Genomic DNA, 19,631 nt, shown 5'->3' with positions numbered 1-19,631 from the left:
GATTTATGTAGAATCATCGAGTCGAAATATCCAACGTCATTTTATTATGCATATAAGACACAAAGACGCTCATGACTTTGTTAATAATTATCCAATAACGTTTCTTATTTCACAAATTTTGTCCCTGTAAATGAAAATTTGCATGTGTATAAATGCCTTTTCAACAGAACTAAAAATTTCACAATGTTCACGTTTTTTTTTCATTTTTTTTCAACATTTTGTTTTTGGTATTAAATTCTGAGATAATTTTCATTTCTAACTTAACAATTTCTTATTGAAAATTGACGTAAGCAGTCTTTCTTACAATGCTTGCTCCTCTCGTAGCTTCGCAAATATATTTTAAGGATACAGGTTTAAGGTAGAGCAGGTGCTGCTGAGAAATGGATTCTAGACGTATTTTTTTGGGGGATTCCCCTAATTTTATGAAAATCCATTCGTCACAGAGACTGCTCCACCTGTAGATACCCAATTCCAATTAAAAAATGATAAATACAGAAATCAGTCATCTTATTCATTTAAGTATGCATTAAATGTTCAGAATTTTCCATAATTTTATCAGACAAGTTAGACTCCTTCACTCGTAATAACTTCATAATTAGCTTCTTCTACACTTGTTTTTCAATTTTTTGCTAATTATCCTTTTTCCTATATAATTAACCTCTCACGCGTAGATTTGTTCTTATACGTTTTCCTCTTCCCAGCAACCAGTATGTCGACTAATTGCCGATGTTCTCTTAAATATGAGATGGCACTGGCAAAAATGTTTTTTGGGACTTGTAACAGTTTTTTTGGGTATCCGTGTGTCGTCTTAATGGAATTTTAATGAATTGTTAATTACGTTTAAATCGTTTAACATATAAATATTCTCCTAGCTACAATAAATTATTAATCCTGCTTAACTATTTACACTAGAGAAATTCTCGTCCCCGAAATACTTTTGAGAAGACAATTCTAAGCCTTTCGATATGGATACTAGAGTCGAACGGCAATTTTAAACTATAAATTTTACTTCATTTTTCGTTCGTGATTTCATGAAGTAAAAGGATAAATTTATAAACTGGTTGAGGGTAAACCCAGGCAAGGAAGAATGACTTTCTTATTCCCTCTCAGTCAATAATTTTACAAAAATCTGAGAAAAAGTCTAAATAAACTTTCAAATCGCGGTAAATTGTTCAATTATCTCGATAATGAGTGTGGTTAGGAAAAAAGTTATGAAATCATTTTGGTAGGGATTAGGATACTCCACAAAAAAATTCAATACAATTTTTCTCTAAACCTAGGACTGGAAGAAATATCAGGACATAAACTCAATTATGCGTTTTCGTTTTCATCTCATTTTATCACTATTTCAACCAATAAAATCCATGGGAAAACTTGAGGAAGAACATCAGTCGGAAGTGGTGGGGGATAGGAAAGTGGGAGTGAGGGCTGAGGGCCAACAGTTGTATCTACAGTGTTGATGAGTAAACATCGTCATGTTGTGTGGTGAGAGAGAAACAGAGTCCACCGGTCAGTTGACAATAAAAATACTCAAAAACAATGGAGCCGAGTGTTATGAAGTGTTGTGTGTGGACAATGGATTTATTCGTCGATATCATTCGGTCGGCGTAATAATGTGATTTGAAGGTTAGAGGGGTAAGTACAAAGATTATTTCCATAATATTGAACATTATTCGCTCTGGAACGACAGATTCACGGTTTCTAGAATTATTTCTTATGAACATTGAACATCTAGATCATTGTTTGAGGATTAAGACAGTATTTTCGATGGTTATTCAAGTGACTGATGCCCAGTTTACCGAGGAACTGACGAAATTGAGTAACAAAGTGGGATGAATTGTGTTTTTGTTAACTTCTCCGACAATGTGAGATTCATTTATAGCGGAAGCCATACTTTGCGGAGCTATCTGCAATGAAAAATGGCTGCCCTACCACTTTGATGCAAATAATTCAACCATTTCTCACGATTAAACTCGATTGTGCCCAGCTAAAAATTTGGGAAAAAAAATACTTGTGGTGATTGTAATCATCATTTTACTTCACTCAATCACACCTAGAATTTATTAACCTCCCCTAATGCTTCAATTACAATTTTCTGCATCCCTGTGTGCTTTATTTGTGTGGCAGTGCTCGCTCAGAACTTCCTTTTAGTTTTAAGGCAGTTGGGCACCCTTAGACGAGTGAGTAAATCATTTTTTTATTAATTCAATCGTTTAAAAAGGACAGAAACAATGTTGGCCATTAGTTTAGTAATTGTTGTTCCCCTTCGTTCGATCATGTACTTTTGCCATTCTCGCATGCGCCTCTTGGTGGACTCCAAATTGTCGGTTTGATAGTTGGAGGACATTTTGGGAAGACGAGTCGAAGAAGAGGCATACCCGAATCCAGGAAAACCGTCCAAGAAGGCCCATCCACGAGTATCACTCAATTTATCTTCTTTATCAATTGTTATTCAATAATTTGCTAGAGAAATAGTGGAAACCAAGAAGATTCCCCTACTTTGCTCAGATATATCAGAAATTAATGAGTTTAGAGGAAAATGTTGGACATTCTTTTTCCTACATAATCATATTCTTTAAAAAGAATCTGCCATTTTCCTCTACCCCTTCTAGTTTTTGAGATACCTGCAAAAAATGAAGTGCTAAGAGTCCAGTTCTTCCACTACTTCTCTATGGAATTAAAATTGTGATCAATAACAAATGATAACTTTGAAAATGTTTTGACTTTCGCCGACGATAGTGCCACCGCACCCCCTATGAGAGTAGATTTTACCTCCCGAATAACATAAAATAATTATTTTGTTCATTAAGAGCCATGAAGAGACGAAGGAAATCTCTGAAATTTGATCTCTCAATTCCCAAATTCGTTACATCGCAATTTACGAGTCATCTCTTCATCAGAATAAATCACAAATTTACGGATATAATATTCCAGAACTGTGCAGTTCCTCCAACACCCTCGAGACATCACTCCAATTGTCTTCAATGACGTAGTTTGCCACGTGCACTGTAATTATCAATTGTACCGTTTTTACGAATCTCAGGAGCACTCGGCGATGTCGGAGGCATTGGCTCGGGTCACCAGGCCTCAGTGTAGCGTACATCGAATTCCTGAAGGGCTGGCAAACGCTTCTTCAGGGACTCGAATGTCTGGGCTGATAATTTCGTACTGTTGAGGTTCAGCTTTCTCAGGTTCGTTAGTGCTATAAATGATAAGAGGGTAAAATTTCATTAGAATGGTATTTTATAATATTTTCTAACTGCAATGTTTTGCCGAACATGTGAATCGATTCTAAAATTTTCTCGTCTTCCTCAGGCTATTCGGCAGTTCTCATGAAGTCAACACAAAAATTGATTTAATGAGGCAACTCTTCGCCCCAAAATTTCGAAATATTTGTGTTGGATTTTCTTCTCAAAGAGAAACATTAAATGATAAAAGCTAAGAAAAGTAAACCCAGAAAATTCTACAGAATGACCAATTCACTCTCACCCCTTTCTCCCTTTAATAACTCCAAAAATACTCACACGCTAGTGTGGATATTCCCTTATCGGACACCGGCGTCTCACACAAATTGAGCACCTGAAGTTTCTGAAGATGTTCGCTAATAAGCTGAAGCCCCGCATCACCAAACTGCGTTGCCCACAGGTTCAAATACCGCAGGGCTGGTAATTTGATGAGTTGCTCGGCGCAGGCAGAAGTAACTGAAGTGAAAGCGAGACTGAGGCACTCCAAATTACCCAGGGCACCACCACCCAGGAGTAGAGCTACGTCAGCGTCAGTCGCACGAACTGGTAGAGTTAATTTCTTCGGTCCACCTTTCTGTTGCTTTGTAAAACAATTTTTTTATCACTCTTCAGTTGTTAATCGTTTTTCTGGCAAGGCAATATGACTGATGGGAGAATTCCTCAATTTATCAGCTGTTAGATTTTCTCATTGAATTACAGTAGATTGTTAAAATAAGATGAATCATAATTTACTTCGCTTCTTGATTAAACACAACTTTAAATTTATTTCTACAAATGACTTTTGTGAAAATAACAATTCATTAGGATATATTTAGAATTCAATAGATTCATTAATATATTCTGATAAATTCGAGAAAATAATTACCGATTAAAAAAAAAATTATGAAATTTTCGAAGCGTAATTTTTTAATACGCTCTCGACACACATTATTTTTCCACTATAAGTGATTTGGAGTAGTCTTTGTGAAAAATAAAATCTTACCAATTCTTGAAGACTCCTTTGGCGCTGGCAGAGACTGTTGTAACGCGTCTTGCCGGAGGCTGTCGATTGCAGGGCTGAAACTACTTGGAGGCGAGCTTCCTCGTTCGGAAGTAAACGCCATTCTAACATTAGACATAAGGCCTCTTGCGCAGCTTCACAACCACGAAGAGCTAGAAGTATACATGCACTTCCTGTTTGTTTTAGAAGCGATGCTATGAACTTCTTTCGGCGGCAGCAGCAGCTTAAAAGGGATGTCAACTGAAAATTTACGAAACAATGGAGATGAGCAAAAGTTCATTGTCCTTGTCACAAAAACAAAGATCGGACTGTCGATGAACAGCATTTTTTGGTTTTTTCATACTTTTGTCGAGTCTGAGTTCTATTGGCCTCCTTAGGGTGAATGAAAACGAAATTTATCCACCACTCCTCATATTTATTCACCTCTTCCATTATCTGGAGAATTACGCGGCAATGAGTGCGTTTAGAAAAACATTTCATAAAATTTTTTTTATAGAGAATTGAATTTCCAATGAAATCGTTCATGAAACAGATATTTGAGGTATTCATGAAAACTGAGGCAAAAAAAAATATTTTCAATGAAAACTCGAATTTTGACTGTCAACATCATTTAATCGTCCTTTTTTCATGCGAAATTCCATTCCTCTTATGTAATTTCAAATTTTTAACCGCGTCATTCATAAATCTATTCGTTATCAGTCGATTCATCACCCCAATATTTTTCCAAGTGTTTAAAACCCGAAAAAAACATCCACGAGAGTTGAAATATATATTGTCTCCGACTCTTTTTCACTCGCTTGACGGGGGGATTCTAAAACGGTCATTGACGATTTGTGTTCTCATTACCATTTCGCCAAAGAGTGCTCCGTCATCGGGACAAGCGGCGCTGGAGGGTGCGGCGATATGTAGCCAACCGGGTCGTGGCTCACGCACTGGCAAAAGTACACGATGAACTGAACATCTTGGATCATCGGCCAACCGGCTCATGACACACGAGAGAACTGACCCTTGAACGTCTTTGTCGGCAAGGGCTGCCTCTGGAAAGGGCACCGGCTGCAGGAGGGCCCCTAGACCTGGCCTCCAATCTGCGTATTCCGACCTAATCAATGAAAATAAATGAAAAATCATTACTGAAATATATTTTTTTATTTATTGAAAAATACGAGGTTCAAAAAACATATCATAATGATGCAGTTATCTAAATTCATTATTTCCCAGGATATTTACAATGATAAATGTCTGCTTTACTACTTTGAAAAAAATCGACCATTTCTCGTGGTTAAATACAATTTTGCCGAGATAAAAATACTTACGGTGATTGCAATTATCATTTTATTTCACTCAATCACACGTAAACTGCTTATCCCCATCTAGTACTTCGATTACAATTTGCCACTGCTCTATCGACAAAAAGCCACAAAAAAAGTGGCCAGGAAAACTGTCCATGAAGGCCCAACCACAAATACCACTCAATCTCTCCCTCTCTCTGTCTCTCTCAATATCATTTATAATTGAATCATTTGCTAGGGCAGTAGCGAAGAAGAAGAAGATTTCTCTATTATCCTGCAGATAGCTCAAAGACTAATGAATCTTGTGAAACATGAGATTTTTTATCGACAACTAAATTTCTGACAAAAAATCTCTTCTGCCATATTTCTCCACATCCACTCCTTTTCCAGATATTTGAAATATAAAACTGTTCGATTGTTTGCACGAATACAGTTACTTTCCGGAATAGTAGAGAACTCTTGGGTTTATAAACGAAATAAAAATCTGAGAGATTGATGAATTAGTTCCAAGAAAGGTTTACTTACGCTATTTTTAGGACGTGTAAGTAGCACTGAAGTGGCGGCGGTTGTAATTCCTCTCCGGTGTTCAAGGGTCCTCGATTTGAGGCTTCGAATCTAAAAAAAAACAATTTCGTATTGAACGATTTTCGTCTGACTCATAAATTATTAACTCATCCGTCGTCGGTTTCCAACATCAATCAATTACATGAAAGTTCTATTTCGTTCAGAGGTACCTAGCTGTAAAGCCCCTGCAATATTTCCAGTGATTTAATCGGCTCAATTTAAGGGCGACGAAAAGGAAATCATCCGAATTTATGAAATTCATCACGAGGGTTTGGAGAAACGATTAAATATTATTTGGCTCTTCAAGTGTCATTAGATGATACCGATCGCATAATCTCAGTAGAAAATTAAACTCATAAAGTTGATATCAAGAAATAGGTCTATTCAGCAATGTTGATTCGTATTAGTTAAAAAAATTAATTCATGATTAATAGATCCCACCCCCATAAGATCCTCCCTTCTAAATGCAACGTGAAAAAATCATAGAGTACCTTTCAACTTTGAATTCTTCTTTTTTTTTTACAGAAAATATGACATGTATTTGAAGAATTGAAAGAAAATTGTTCGATTTCCCTCTTGGGACCTTGAATTCCATTTACCTGTGAAAAATGGCGGCAACACAGATGGACACGAGATTGGGTAGTACCCTGGGATGAGGACAATCGCTTCCAGGACCATGAACAGACGCTACGTAATCCGTAATGGACTGCTCTCCATCATTGTTCTCGAACAGAGCAGCTATGAACATTTGAATGAGCTTCCTCATATCCGGTGATTTACCAAAATCGACAGTGTGCTTCAAGCATCTGGTGATGGCTGGTCCCAGGGCGGGAACGAGAGGGGATCTAGGATGGATCTGGGCGAGTCTGGCAAGAGCCCTAGCCAGTGTTGATGGTGGTGCAGCCTTCTCTAGAAGTGGTGAAGCCACTGAAAGAACAGACTCAGCCCAGGAGCGCTGATCTCGCTGGCTTTGGAGCTCATCGGTCTCCAAAATTTTCTTGTCAATTTCTGGGGGCACTGGCTCCTCCAGGAGCTTCGCCACTGCCTCCAATGGTGCCCCGGTTACCCTCTCATCCTGCAGAGGTGTCCAAAGAGCAAAATCCACCATTGTCTTCAGCTCTCTAAGGATCACCTCTTCTCGGTGAATCTGAGACACCAAAAGCTGGTATTTGAAGATACTTTTCTAGAAGGAAAAGGTCATTTCATGAGGTACTAATTCTTGAGCTCAGTGACGTCCGTATATTTTTATTAATCAATGAAAAATTGATTTTCTACTGTTAATATTGACTTAGAATATTTGGGAATGGGTTTAGTACCTTCCAAAGGATTGAGTGGTACCACTGGTCTCTCGTGTATGCATTACTCGCTTGGAGCAACAGGGAACCATCCGGCAAAACGATTCTCAGACAATACTTGTATGTGGGATCCCATCGAGCCACTGCATACACCTCCGACATACTGCTGTAGGGGACTGGTTGCTGGAGGAATCCACTCAACTGTATAAAACGAGGTTTTTTTCATTAGTCAATGGAGTGTATAATAGAATCGAATAAAATAGACTAGACATGTTTCAGGAACTTGCAACGAATATCGTTAAAAATAAATATAAATATAGAGTAAAGGAAGAAGGTTACTCTACAAATTCGGAGCGTCAAGTAACATTTAATAACCTCATCTGATCTTTTCGGCCCTCTCCCTAAGCTGCTTTGCAATTTTCAAAACTTGGACGAACTTACCCTAATCAATAAGTCGTGCGATAAGCCGCTGGATGAAATGTAGGCTTTTGCCTTGGAATTTAAGGGTCTCGTAAAATGTTCTAGCGTCTAATTGCATTCTCAAACGATCGCCATCTCCAACCTATCAACACTCCAGTCGCTCGTAAAACGACGCGAGAGCTCTTATCCCATGAAATACACGACATCCCCCATAGGATTCGTAACACGCAGCTTTCACTGCCGATACGTGATGCTGATTAATTAAAAAGAAAATTTAATATACTCAGCTGGGGCACGCCGAGTGTATTAATTCTACCATTTGCTAATGAGTTAAATTACTGCCAGTTATTCGCGACATTAGCGGATTGAGTCCTTATTACACACTCACACCATAAACATATTCAATTAAAAACTCCTTGTTAATTTATAGGTTTAATTACTATTAATTATTGCATTCCTTTTAATTTGGGAGATTTTTTTCATTCATTTCGCTTCTTATTCAAACAAAAAGTATCTTCGCACCGATATAGGGGAAAAGTTAATAACTTTTAACTCTGTGGGAATATTGGAACAACCGTACCTGCAAACGTTGTGACAATTCTGAGAATCAGCGTTGGTGCAATGTTGAATTCAGTATATCATTGAATTACATTTTTAAAATACATTCAAATAAACCAATTCATCAGTAAAAATTTATTTCCTATGGGATGATGGGAAAAATTTCTCAATTGTTTTATTTTAATTGTAGATTTTTTTTTTCTACTTTTAGAATCCAAGAAATTTGTGGAAGATATTCTTAGAAAAGATAATCCAAAAATAGACGGAGAGACATCTTTCAGTTGAGTACAAAGGGTGCAGCGAACCCAAGTATGTCACTGGGTCGGTTCCGGCAACATCCGGTACATTACGCTCTCCACACTCACTCATCTTATCGCCAATTCACTCGACACACTCCAGTCATACTCTCTTCGGACTCAATCAGTGGTGCTGATGGGAGGGGCGAAGGGGGGGGATGACAGCGTCAGTCTGACGTAATAATTCGCGATGTGAGGAGGTGCAAAGCGTCACGTGGATACATTTTAGGAACCTCTAGTCGATTTTTCACCCTTCACAACAAAATACCTTTTTTTTATCATTTCATTATCATGTCTCTGTGCTTATCATCTGGGTCATGAGTAACTTTACATAGAAAAAAATTTGTTTTTGATAAATTAAAATTTCTCGAAAAAATTTCTTTCAGCAATTACAGCTCATTATCCCATACTCGTAAAAAAACAATATTCAATATCAATTTCACACGCTGCAGTCCTCCTCCGTACAAAATTCCTAATTAATCAAGTCGCTTCCCCCTTCCTCCCCCTCCCAAATAACAACAAATTCAATTAATCAAAACACGGGAAAAAAATCAATTGAACGTCATCAAATATTCCCACAAACTTTGCGAAATTTAATTTAGCCAAGTTCATTGATTTCCTCCACCCTCCGACGCCGCAGTCGACCATTCAAGGGAAATAGTGGGTAAGGGGGTTGCAGCCAGGTGGTGAGGGGGAGGGATGCAAGAGCCACTGGTCGGAGATTAGGTCGAGCTCTCGCTCGAACAGTCGTTCAACCCGCGGCCTAAATTCGTCCTCTGACGTCATTCAGTCTTTACCCCCACCTGTAAATTTTCCCAGTTGCTCACTCCCTCCGTCACCATCTCGCCCCCCGCCCTCCCGCCTATCTGTTCGGAATACCCTGCGACGGATACAACACTCCCTTGAGCGCAGGTTTAAATCCACACGAATGTGCAATAATCCTTTTGCCTTTTGTTTTTTTTTTTCACCTCCATCATCATTTCTCCGGCTCTGGGGTTTTAAATGCTTTCAGAGAAATGGTTGGACTTTTGTTCTGGATCTTGTGTAATGGAAAGACTTTTAGAGGTTTTTCGGCGAAGCAAGTTTATGATTTATTTTTTGAATGAGGGGTGTCCGTGGGGAATTGAAGTGCTTGAATTTTCTATTTAAGGTTGGAATTTTGAGGTTTAAGATGTCCTTGGAGTGAAATTCCCTTTCAATTTTAATTCAGGAGAGATTTATCGACAAGTTTTTTTTTTAATTTTCCGAGAGAGTTTTTTTGAGGGTCAGTATTTTTTATGAGAAGAACTGCGAAGAAGGAAAGTAAATTAGAAAAGAAAATTTAAGGGTTAAAAATGCCTCTTAACCTAGATTTTTAATCTTATCTCTGCTTTTCTACACGCAAACATTTCGAAAAATACTTTCAAAGTAAAGTCTTCAACTTCATATAACATATCCGGCGAGTTCTCCTCATCACTCCATTAACAAATGCATGTTTTATTTCAAATGGTTCAGATTTTTTCAGCCCTTTGACTCTAGGATTCGAGGGCTTTTAGAGAAATGGTTGTGCTTTTATTCAGCATTCCCTTTTTTACCGCATATGGACATTCAACGGCTTCAAAATACGTCCACGTTTTTTTGATGAAAATATTATTTCCTCTTTCGGGTTGCAATTAACTTTTTGATTAAAATGAAAATTGATTGATTGCTCTTTCTCCATTTTTCCGTGAAAACTCGATTGATTTTTAATTGCAGAGACAGAAATTACATTCACCGATGTTTTGGTGAATTTTCCATGAAAATTCATTACATGTTTATTTTTTTTCTTTCGTTCCCTTCCATGACGCTTTAATTAAAGGGCTGCAAGTGAAAGCATTGATTCTTCAACTTGGAAAATGTGAATTTAATTATCAATCGGTTGTCATCGATGGTTCAGTGTCCCCAATCGTCCAGTTTTTTTTTACAATTCTCCAAAAGCCAATTTAATTCTAATGGTAACGAGAATTTGATTGATTTTTCGTCGAATAAGGATTGATCGAAATCCCACTTCATTCAATTTGCGATATTCTGGTTGAATTGAATGAATACTGGACTAGTTCGGGGAGAATCGGTCTTGTAAATGGAGAAAATTTATTTTAAACCCATTTTTGAAATAAAAAAAAATCAAATCGTTTTAGTTTTCATGTGACACATGGGAAATATGTTCGTTCATAACCCATCACTTCGCTTCTTAATGTACTTTATAAAGCGATCTATTTTTAGATGACTTCAAAAATTGATTGATAAATGACGTTGGCACAGCGTTGACAGTCAAGGTTGCCCCAACATTGCCCCGACATTGACGGTCGATATGGTCCCAATATTGGCAGCAAAAATTTCCCAGTGTTTTCCATACTCGTCATTATCCATGTGTGATTTTCGAATGAAAAATATGTAATCTACGTCAGGTGAGTAATATTCATTGCCACACACGAGCAGACACACTTCAGTTGACGTTAATTGTCTCGTAAATACTTCGACCTCGGATTGTTGTGTGAATGACGCGGTATCACGATCAGTTTTCCGTCAATTGGCAATGTACGACATTCGCTCATGTACGTAAAGTTTATGTTTTTATTGGTTCTAATAACGGACATTCAATTAAATAACGCAATTCCACAGAATTTATCGATATTCATAGACATTTTGATTTGGATTTTAAGTTTTTTTTTTGTTTTATAACTGAAGAATGAAAAAAAAACGTTTCATGTTGTGCTGAATGCGAATTTATCGCGATGATGAATGATTTTGAGGGAAAATATTTCGCAGATAATTTTATTTTCTACAAAAATGTTTAGCAACATTTTTTATAATTTCCCTAGTTTTTAAACAAAATTGATCTTCTCCGCTATCTCTCTCTAAAAAACATTTCACCATTTATCCATTCCCTCGGAAATATCATCAGACAAATTTTTTTCACATCTTCCCGAGATATTCTCAAAGGTTTTCAAAGGACTATCGCATTTTGTAAACCAATATGCCCTTCTATGCCCTTTGAAAATCCTAAAAATATGGAAAGAATGATTTATCGTGATACGAACCCCAAAATATTCATGATCATTATTATCATCGTTATAGAGACGTCCTAGGGGAATAAATCCACCAGCATTAGTGAATGAGATTCGTTCAGATTCTGCTGGACCACTCAATAAATGTAACTGAAACAGGGGAGACCGGAGAATCCCACAATGAGGGCAACGACATAACCAGTTAATGAACAAGGGGATGTTACGTTCTTGTGACGTCAATGCTAGGTTATCAGGTCCGAAGCCGCAGTACCACCAAAAACGAAAGAAACGCATGAAAACCCTCAAGTGGAATCTCCCTGAGGAGAAATCTTCGAGAGAATTTTTTGAAGATTATTTCGAAGGGCTTTTGGTGATCCACAAAAATTTTCAGAACAATATTTCTACCAGAGATATTTTATTTTTTTTTTTATTTTCGAACGCTATTTTTAATTTTTAATTTTCCGGATAAATACTGGTTCTTTGATGATCTCCAAAAAATAAATTGTCTCTGGGAGAGATTCTCCATTGAGGTCCTGTTGACTCAGCGTTAAACTAAATTTTTGCGAAATGTCTGGACGTGGTAAAGGCGGTAAAGTAAAGGGGAAAGTCTAAGACTCGTTCGACTAGAGCTGGTTTTCAATTTCCAATTGGTCGTATTCATCGTCTCCTACGTAAAGGAAATTATATGGAACGTGTTGGTGCCAGAGCACCAGTTTACTTAGCAGCAGTGATAGAGTACTTGGCTGCTGAAGCTCTCGACTTAGCAGGTAATGCTGCTGGTGATAATAAGACGATTGTCTCTGGAAGGATTTTTCGTTTGAGGATCTTCATCGATCATTAAACAGATTATTCCAAGGAGTTTGCGAGAAAAATCTTCCAGATTTTCTGTGACTCTTGTAAAAATATTAAGAAAACGGGGCATCAAACACGTTTTCGGACAATTCCTCGCAAATTCTCGGAAGGCTCATTCCTTTAAGTCAGAGGCCACGACAAATCGTGTTCGTCGACGACGAGGAGGTTGTCGTTCATGACGGTTCACAGAAATAATCGTTGAAACGATGGAATTATTGGTGGAAACAATAGCCAATGGGTCGGCGAGGAGTGGCTGGAGTCCCGTTATTCGAAATTTATTTCATATGTTGTTATTACAATGGTTTCTCTTGTTCCTTTTTTTTTATTATGGTAAAAATTAATCAAACAACCGACGATGAGTGTCCGGTGGCGAAAAAGTGTCACGAACGAGTGACCCGAGTAATGAAATTCCACATGATTTACTCGTTATTCACATCCTCTTGCGTACACATCACGAGAATATCTCGGGGAGGGGGGGATTATTGTTGAGGACAATTTAGCGGGGGAATTTTAAAGTGCTATTTTCAGTGGAGATTAAAAATTGGAAGACAATCTCAAGATGGGAAAATAAAAAATCCCTCAATGGCTTCAGAATTATTATGAAAGATTATGGCAAAATATTTTGATGACAAGTTTAAATTATTATTAGTAATAATATTATAATCAGTGAACTATGCTAAATCCGATGAAATAGAGTTCGTAAAAATGACGACCCTTGATTAGTAGAATAGCATCCATTCATGAAAAATTCAAGAGTAGAATGGCATTTATTTCTAAAAACTGTGATAAAAATCAAATAAACAAGAACAAGTGTCCAAAAATACTCTGAAATTAGTGAATCAATGAATTCCATCGCAATAATAAGTCTCGACCCGTCCGAAAAAAAACCCTCGATCCCCATAAAAAGCCACCGAATAACTTGATTAAAACTAAAAAAAAAACGCTGAAACGAGAGTATCGGCACACTCAGGGTCAATTCTGACGTCATGAAGAAACGAGACCGAATGTAAAATTGAAAAAAAAAATAATAAAACATACCATTCTTTTTCTTCTATTCACTCATTTTTTTTTTCTTGAAATCAGCATTTACGGTTAATCAAGCGAGACGCAGTGCAGACCAAGCATAACGGTGCCGGGCGGGGGGCGGGATAATGAACGACAATGGCATTTTCATCCTGCAAAATTGTGACATCGCGTGTTTGTCTTGTGTTTTGGGAGGGGAGCAGTGACATTCAGAGAGTTGCCAATGAATTTTGTGTTGACAATGCCGCGAATAGGACGGTATTTATTTCATTCTGAGGAGAGTGATTGCCGACCAAGAAAGGAAATTTAGACTTTTGTTGTTTAAAACTTCTTTCTCATACATCAATTTGGTTTCACAATTTTTCTATAATTTTTCTTAACACCAAAAAATCCAAAATAACAACTAATTATCAATTTCAAGGAATTAGTATTTTTCAACAGTTAGTACTTAATTTGAATTAATCGTAATGAAGTTTAATTATTTGTTCTCTTGTACGTTATGATTTAATTAATGTCGTCAATTATCAATAAATTACTAGGCAAAATCGTCCATCAATTAATTTGTTTATCAACTCCAGTTGCAGAAGTAGAAATCTTATTTATTCACACATTTGAATTTGTAATCGGAAATTTATGGAAAAATCATCTATTTTTGCTGCTGTGAATCTGCGTCATTATATCTTGATTATTCTGGGATCGGATAATTAATTAGGCTCATTTATCTTCATTGGCAGCATAAATTTAATTGAAAATCAATCATCATCTAACAAAGATAAATTGGACAACGCAATTGTCTGTGAAATTTAATAATCTAAATAGCTAATTAATCAAGGTGATGTATAACTTGATGAACTAATCAGCCAATAAGTAAATCGGATACCTGTGTTAATCAGTACATCAAGGGATGAAATCGTTGCTACATTTCCGTTGTAACAATCAGCAAATTTCTTCATTATAAAATTCTACGTCTTAAAAGTTGTAAGATATTTCTGGTTCATTAGGACTATGATTTCTCGTCATCATACTTCAATTATTTTTACGATATGTCGATTAATTTAATTCGAATGAATTAATAAAACAAAAATTATAGTAAAAAGATAATTGGATTCCATTGTTTAGTTTATGAAAAATAATCAATTGGGTAAAAAAATATGCATAGAAGTAATTAAAATATTTCCATAAGAAGTATTCATTTTATCAGGCAGTTAATGTCGATGGTGAATAGGATTAATCGTTCCACAATGAAACCAATTATTTCCCCTGACATCCAATAAAACCATTAAATCCTTGCACTTTTACTCTTACCGGCAGTTTATACACTGTTTTACATTCCATATGTACATATGCACAAATCTACATACATATGTACAACGGATACATATAGCCAGGGTCTACCGCACGTTATGTGCTGTTGTAGCACGTACAGTCGTCGCATTATCTCACCAATTGCGTCAGTTCAATCCTTAAAATTCCTTGTCATTTTGCATTCATTTAAGAACCTAGATAATTTATTTTTTCATCATCGATTATTAAATGCACGGGAACTTCCACACGTGGGGGGGGGGATGGGGGGGGGGATTTGAGAACGAGAATCCAAATGATAAGAGACATTTAGAGTTGTGGAAAAAAATCCGATATTTCGAGTAATTTTATTTATAATTTTTATGGAAAAAGAAAAATGAAAAGACAGACTTTCAAAATCAAGCGAATTGGGGTCAGAAAAGGTCATTTAATATGTAAACCTCGAGAACCTAGAGATTAAATTAAAGGGTTTGGCCCTTAAGTTTGTTTTTTTTTGATAATCGAAAGAAACTCGGTAGACCTTGAAGGCTGCAGATATGATCTGAAATATAATCCCGTCATATAAATCCAACAAATCACCAAAATCCTCAAAACCATCAAATCCGTCAGATAAATTCCACCCAATCACTCCGAAATTAATTCCTCCTCACCCCACCACCTGTCATTACCCATAAGCTCGCCCCAATGACCTGACGCTCCACAACCTTTTAATTTCAATCTAATTATCCAATCCACGTGTGTTCACCACCAAACACTGTTTATTCCCCTCCCCCCATGACGCATTAGTCCAACGATATTTTTTTTTCATTTAGTATGGCGCCATAATGACGTGCGAGAAATGAAAAATGATCGACCTGCATCGACTCTTATCGCTTCTAAAAAATCCGATATAAATAAAAAAAATTGTCCTCCGTATTTCTATTTTTCTATTTCTGTCCAGTCATTTATTTGACTTGATTTCATTGTAGCTTTGGTCTATGAATTCCCACATGACATCTCAATATATCGAAATAATTTCGACATTTGACGCACGGAAGAAAAATATTAGTTTTCCAGAAAATTATATGTTCCCCTGCGAAGGTCTTTGTCCTGTTGAATCAATTTATTTGTCGATAAAAAAAAAAAGCTTCCACCCAAACATTATAATTTTACTAATGGTAATTGTTCTGGTGAGAGGTGTACATAAAATTCATGGAAATACAATTCGTGGAAATATCTCAGATTAAATGATTGTCGGGTAATCGATTTTTTTCTCGCCAACAATTTTCATTTTTCTAGGGAAATATCTGTTAATCACAACAAAAATTAATTTTCTCTAAAAAATATAAAATTTTTTCCCATCAATGTGGGTAATTTCCATCACGTCAATTGACTTTTCTCTATAAAATATTCTGACATGGAACCCCTTAGTTTAGCGGCGGAAATTTATTCGCCCAGTGCGTACGACGTCGAAATGAACTTTATTCAAGAAACATCAATCGAAATTTTTTTCTATTGCCCAGAAATGACACATGATCTCCAGAACGAACGATGATTAACTATCGATTATTTGCCCTGAATCATATATCACCTGAGGCCCGTGCGTATTTGATTTATTCACCGAGCCTTCTTTTGTACCCGAAACAGACTGTTTACGATGATAAATCGAGTGAATTAACTGAATTTGAATACAAAGACGAAAATCGAATGAACGATATGACGGATATATGAACCCAATAATCGGTATAATGACACACCTGATGAATTCATTGAAAGAAATTCTCAAAAATGTACAAAATCATGAGTAATCATAATTTACCGTCAATATTAAATGAGTACTGGGAATCCTGCTAACGCAAGTGAAGAGAACGTATTCAATCAAAAATGTATTTCGAGCTGTTTCATATGTATCCAAATGGAAATTGCTAAATATAAAGACGGCATTAGCTTTGGAAGACAATGTGAGTGTGTCCTAGACGATTTCCGTGTCTTTAACAAAGGACTGTGAAAATGGATCTCAGCGAATTTGTTTGTAAATGTTTGACAACGGCTGATGGTTAAAGACACCATTCCACGAATGCTGTACATCAAATTTAGCCCATTATATACCGACCAAGCATCTATCATGAAAGTGGAGACACGCTTATATCAATTGTCCATAAATAAAATTTTTTAATGCAAAAAAAAAATGGCCAGGAAATATTCTAAAAATAATTTTGAATTTGTTTTGACTTTTCACTGAGGGTTAAGCAACCCTTAAAAAGGTATCAGGTCAAGGGTCAAATGGTGGCACTAATCGTTCAATTACACAGCTGTAACAAAAAGGGCCATTTAACCCTGATCATCTTTAAGGGCCCGTTAGCCCATGAGATATTGCAGAGAATTTATGGTCAATTGATTAAGCGTATCTAGAGTAAACGTCAAATAAGTAAAAAGTGGTAATTTTTCCCTCGACCCTATACACCCCTGAAGATCGTTTCGCCCTTGCTCCGAAATTTAGCAAATTTACTGGAGCATTCTGCGAATCCATGTGATCAAGGTGATGATTTATCAGAAAACCGTATAGACATTTACAGCGATTGTTCTCAAACCAAATCTATGAATTTCAAAGAAAAGGGGATGGTTTGTTTGTGCTTGAATTGAATAAACCATCGTAACTCACCGTTTTCGAGGACAAACAAGCATCATTCAGATAGAGATGATGAGTCTCCCATCGTCTGAGGAACTTGCTGCTGAGAATTTTGCTAACAAGTGTCCTCGTGTGATTCAAATAGCAGACTTGAACGTCACCTTCTTCAATGGGTCTGAATCTAGGACCAGCAGGTCCAGGACTAGGACTGGGACTGGAGCTACCACTAGCCGAGGATCCACCCACCGACTGCTGCTCCAAATTGGGGCAGGATCTCGCAGCGGGTAGACAAGTGGGTGCGTCAAGAGTGTCACCCTTCTTCATCAGTCCCAGATTACCCTTGAGTTCTTCATTAACTGATAATGTATCAGCCTTTTCCAGGGAGACATTTCCCTCCATGATAGCCGTGCCGGAGGACAGCTGAGGTGAACTGGTACTAGTGCTCTCCTGTCTCATACCACCGTTAACCGATAGGAAGTTGTAGTACGGCTGATAGGGAACTGGCGCTGGTGCAAGTCCAACTGATATCGCAGCAGCAGGACTAGACGGCAAGGAGGATCCCTCCTCAGTCTCAGTTTCAACTTCAGGCACCTCATCATCATCATCATCATCCTCATCATCGTCCTCGTCTTCACTGAAGCCATTCAACGATGGAATATCGTCCATGGAATTGGCTTTACCGTCTACCATCTTCTTGGTATTCAATACAACTGAATTCTCATTAGCCTTCAGGCGAAGGAGAAATTTCTTTCGCCATTTTTTCGGCGATGTCTTGCCCACCTGCGGAACCTGCTGGACTATCTCCAGTGAGGCAAGTGGTGCCAGAGTTGCACCTGGTCCTGGTGACAGTGGATCTGATTCGAAATAATCAGCTTGTGCACCTGGTAGAGTATCTGTACTACTGCTCGCTGATATCGATGCCTGATCAATGAAGCGGATTGATGAGCACGAGTCCGCCTCGGAAGCACGTCTGTTTGTTTCTGAAAGCTGCGTCAACTGGGTCGTGTCTATACTCATTTTAGATGACGCAGGACCTGGCAGCGATGGGGTCGTGACCGTCGTCGATGGCGTAGACCTAAGCGTGCGCGTGAACGGACTTTGGAAGCAAAACATTATGAGGTTGTTGGTGATGTTTGTAACTTGCTTGTTTGATACTCAAGTTGATCCCTTGGTTAGTTCACCAGGTGGCAAAGAGGAGTGGGAGGATTTGGGCTGAAGCCCTATTTCTCACCCTGGAACAGTCACTTGTTTTGGAATTGGTAGCAGCTTTGTTAGTGCTGTTACTCGATAACTAGGCGTCGACGGTTTTTTTGCGAAATCTTTGGCCAGACCACCGGTGCATTTTCTTGAAGGTTGCTATGTATTTTCAATGTTTTATATCATTGGTAAGGATTCACTCACTGGTTCACTGGTTCACTTCACTGGGTTTATTGAGCTTGAGCACTTGACAATCACTGAGCTGACGAGACAACGGGATACTAGGAATTTATCCGGAATTAGTTAATTTTTTATTTTTTCCAGACCTTTTACACTTCTCGTGATCCTGCACTCATCTGGCTTCAGCCGTGACGACGAGGGCGGACGAAGTGGGAGAGTTGTGCTGCTGAAGAGGGCGCGTCGCGGCGCACCACGTTTGCGCCCGATCGATTAGAGTTCGTGGAGAAGTGTGCGGAGTTGTTTCTTCTGTGAGGAGTTATGAGTGAGTTTATGAGTTTTAATTCAAGAGGAGGGGTTTTTCCAAATTTTTTCTATCGCAAGATGGGGCTGGCTTGGGGGATATTGAGTGCAATGTATGTGTCGCACCGCGCGCGGGATAACGCCGTGTAATCCCTTTTGATTCCACGAAATTTCAATTGCCTGAAACGGCCTGAATTGATTGCACACCTGCTCCTAGCGATTATTCACGAGATTTTGGGATCCATTGTTGCAAAGGGATTCTTCAAAATATTTCCGGTCCAAATTTTCATTTTTTTCTTCGTCGCATTTCTCTCAATTGAATGAAAAAAATCAAGTTTTTTAACAATCAGTTTCACTATCTTTAGGTGAATGGAAATGTTGGTTTATCTCACTATTTTCCACGAAAAATCGCAAGAAATACAAAAAATATTTGTCCGTTGATTGCAACTTTTTAAAATTGATGGGGTACCGATTTT

At 37.7% G+C, this 19,631-nt stretch overlaps 1 protein-coding gene across 2 annotated transcripts; it reads right to left on the bottom strand.

Annotated features, from left to right (window-relative positions):
• Positions 1-2: 2 nt before the first annotated feature.
• LOC135165286 (C-Maf-inducing protein-like) lies at positions 3-19,006 on the bottom strand. Of its 2 annotated transcripts, none has more exons than XM_064126420.1 (8): positions 17,512-19,006; positions 7,415-7,594; positions 6,698-7,281; positions 6,060-6,149; positions 5,092-5,344; positions 4,228-4,485; positions 3,525-3,825; positions 3-3,202 (listed from the first exon to the last, which is right to left on the bottom strand). In XM_064126420.1, exons 1-8 carry the CDS (start codon positions 18,589-18,591, stop codon positions 3,078-3,080), a joined length of 2,871 nt encoding a protein of 956 aa, XP_063982490.1. In that variant the 5' UTR covers positions 18,592-19,006; the 3' UTR covers positions 3-3,077. The 2 variants fall into 2 exon arrangements, with proteins under 2 accessions (XP_063982490.1, XP_063982491.1); XM_064126421.1 differs by having other exon boundaries at positions 3,525-3,819.
• Positions 19,007-19,631: the final 625 nt, after the last annotated feature.

This window comes from Diachasmimorpha longicaudata, chromosome 8 (assembly GCF_034640455.1).
Source record: "Diachasmimorpha longicaudata isolate KC_UGA_2023 chromosome 8, iyDiaLong2, whole genome shotgun sequence".
Taxonomy (NCBI): Eukaryota; Metazoa; Arthropoda; class Insecta; order Hymenoptera; family Braconidae; genus Diachasmimorpha; species Diachasmimorpha longicaudata.
Note: the sequence above shows the minus strand (reverse complement) of the source record. Positions and strands in the feature narration are given on the sequence as shown.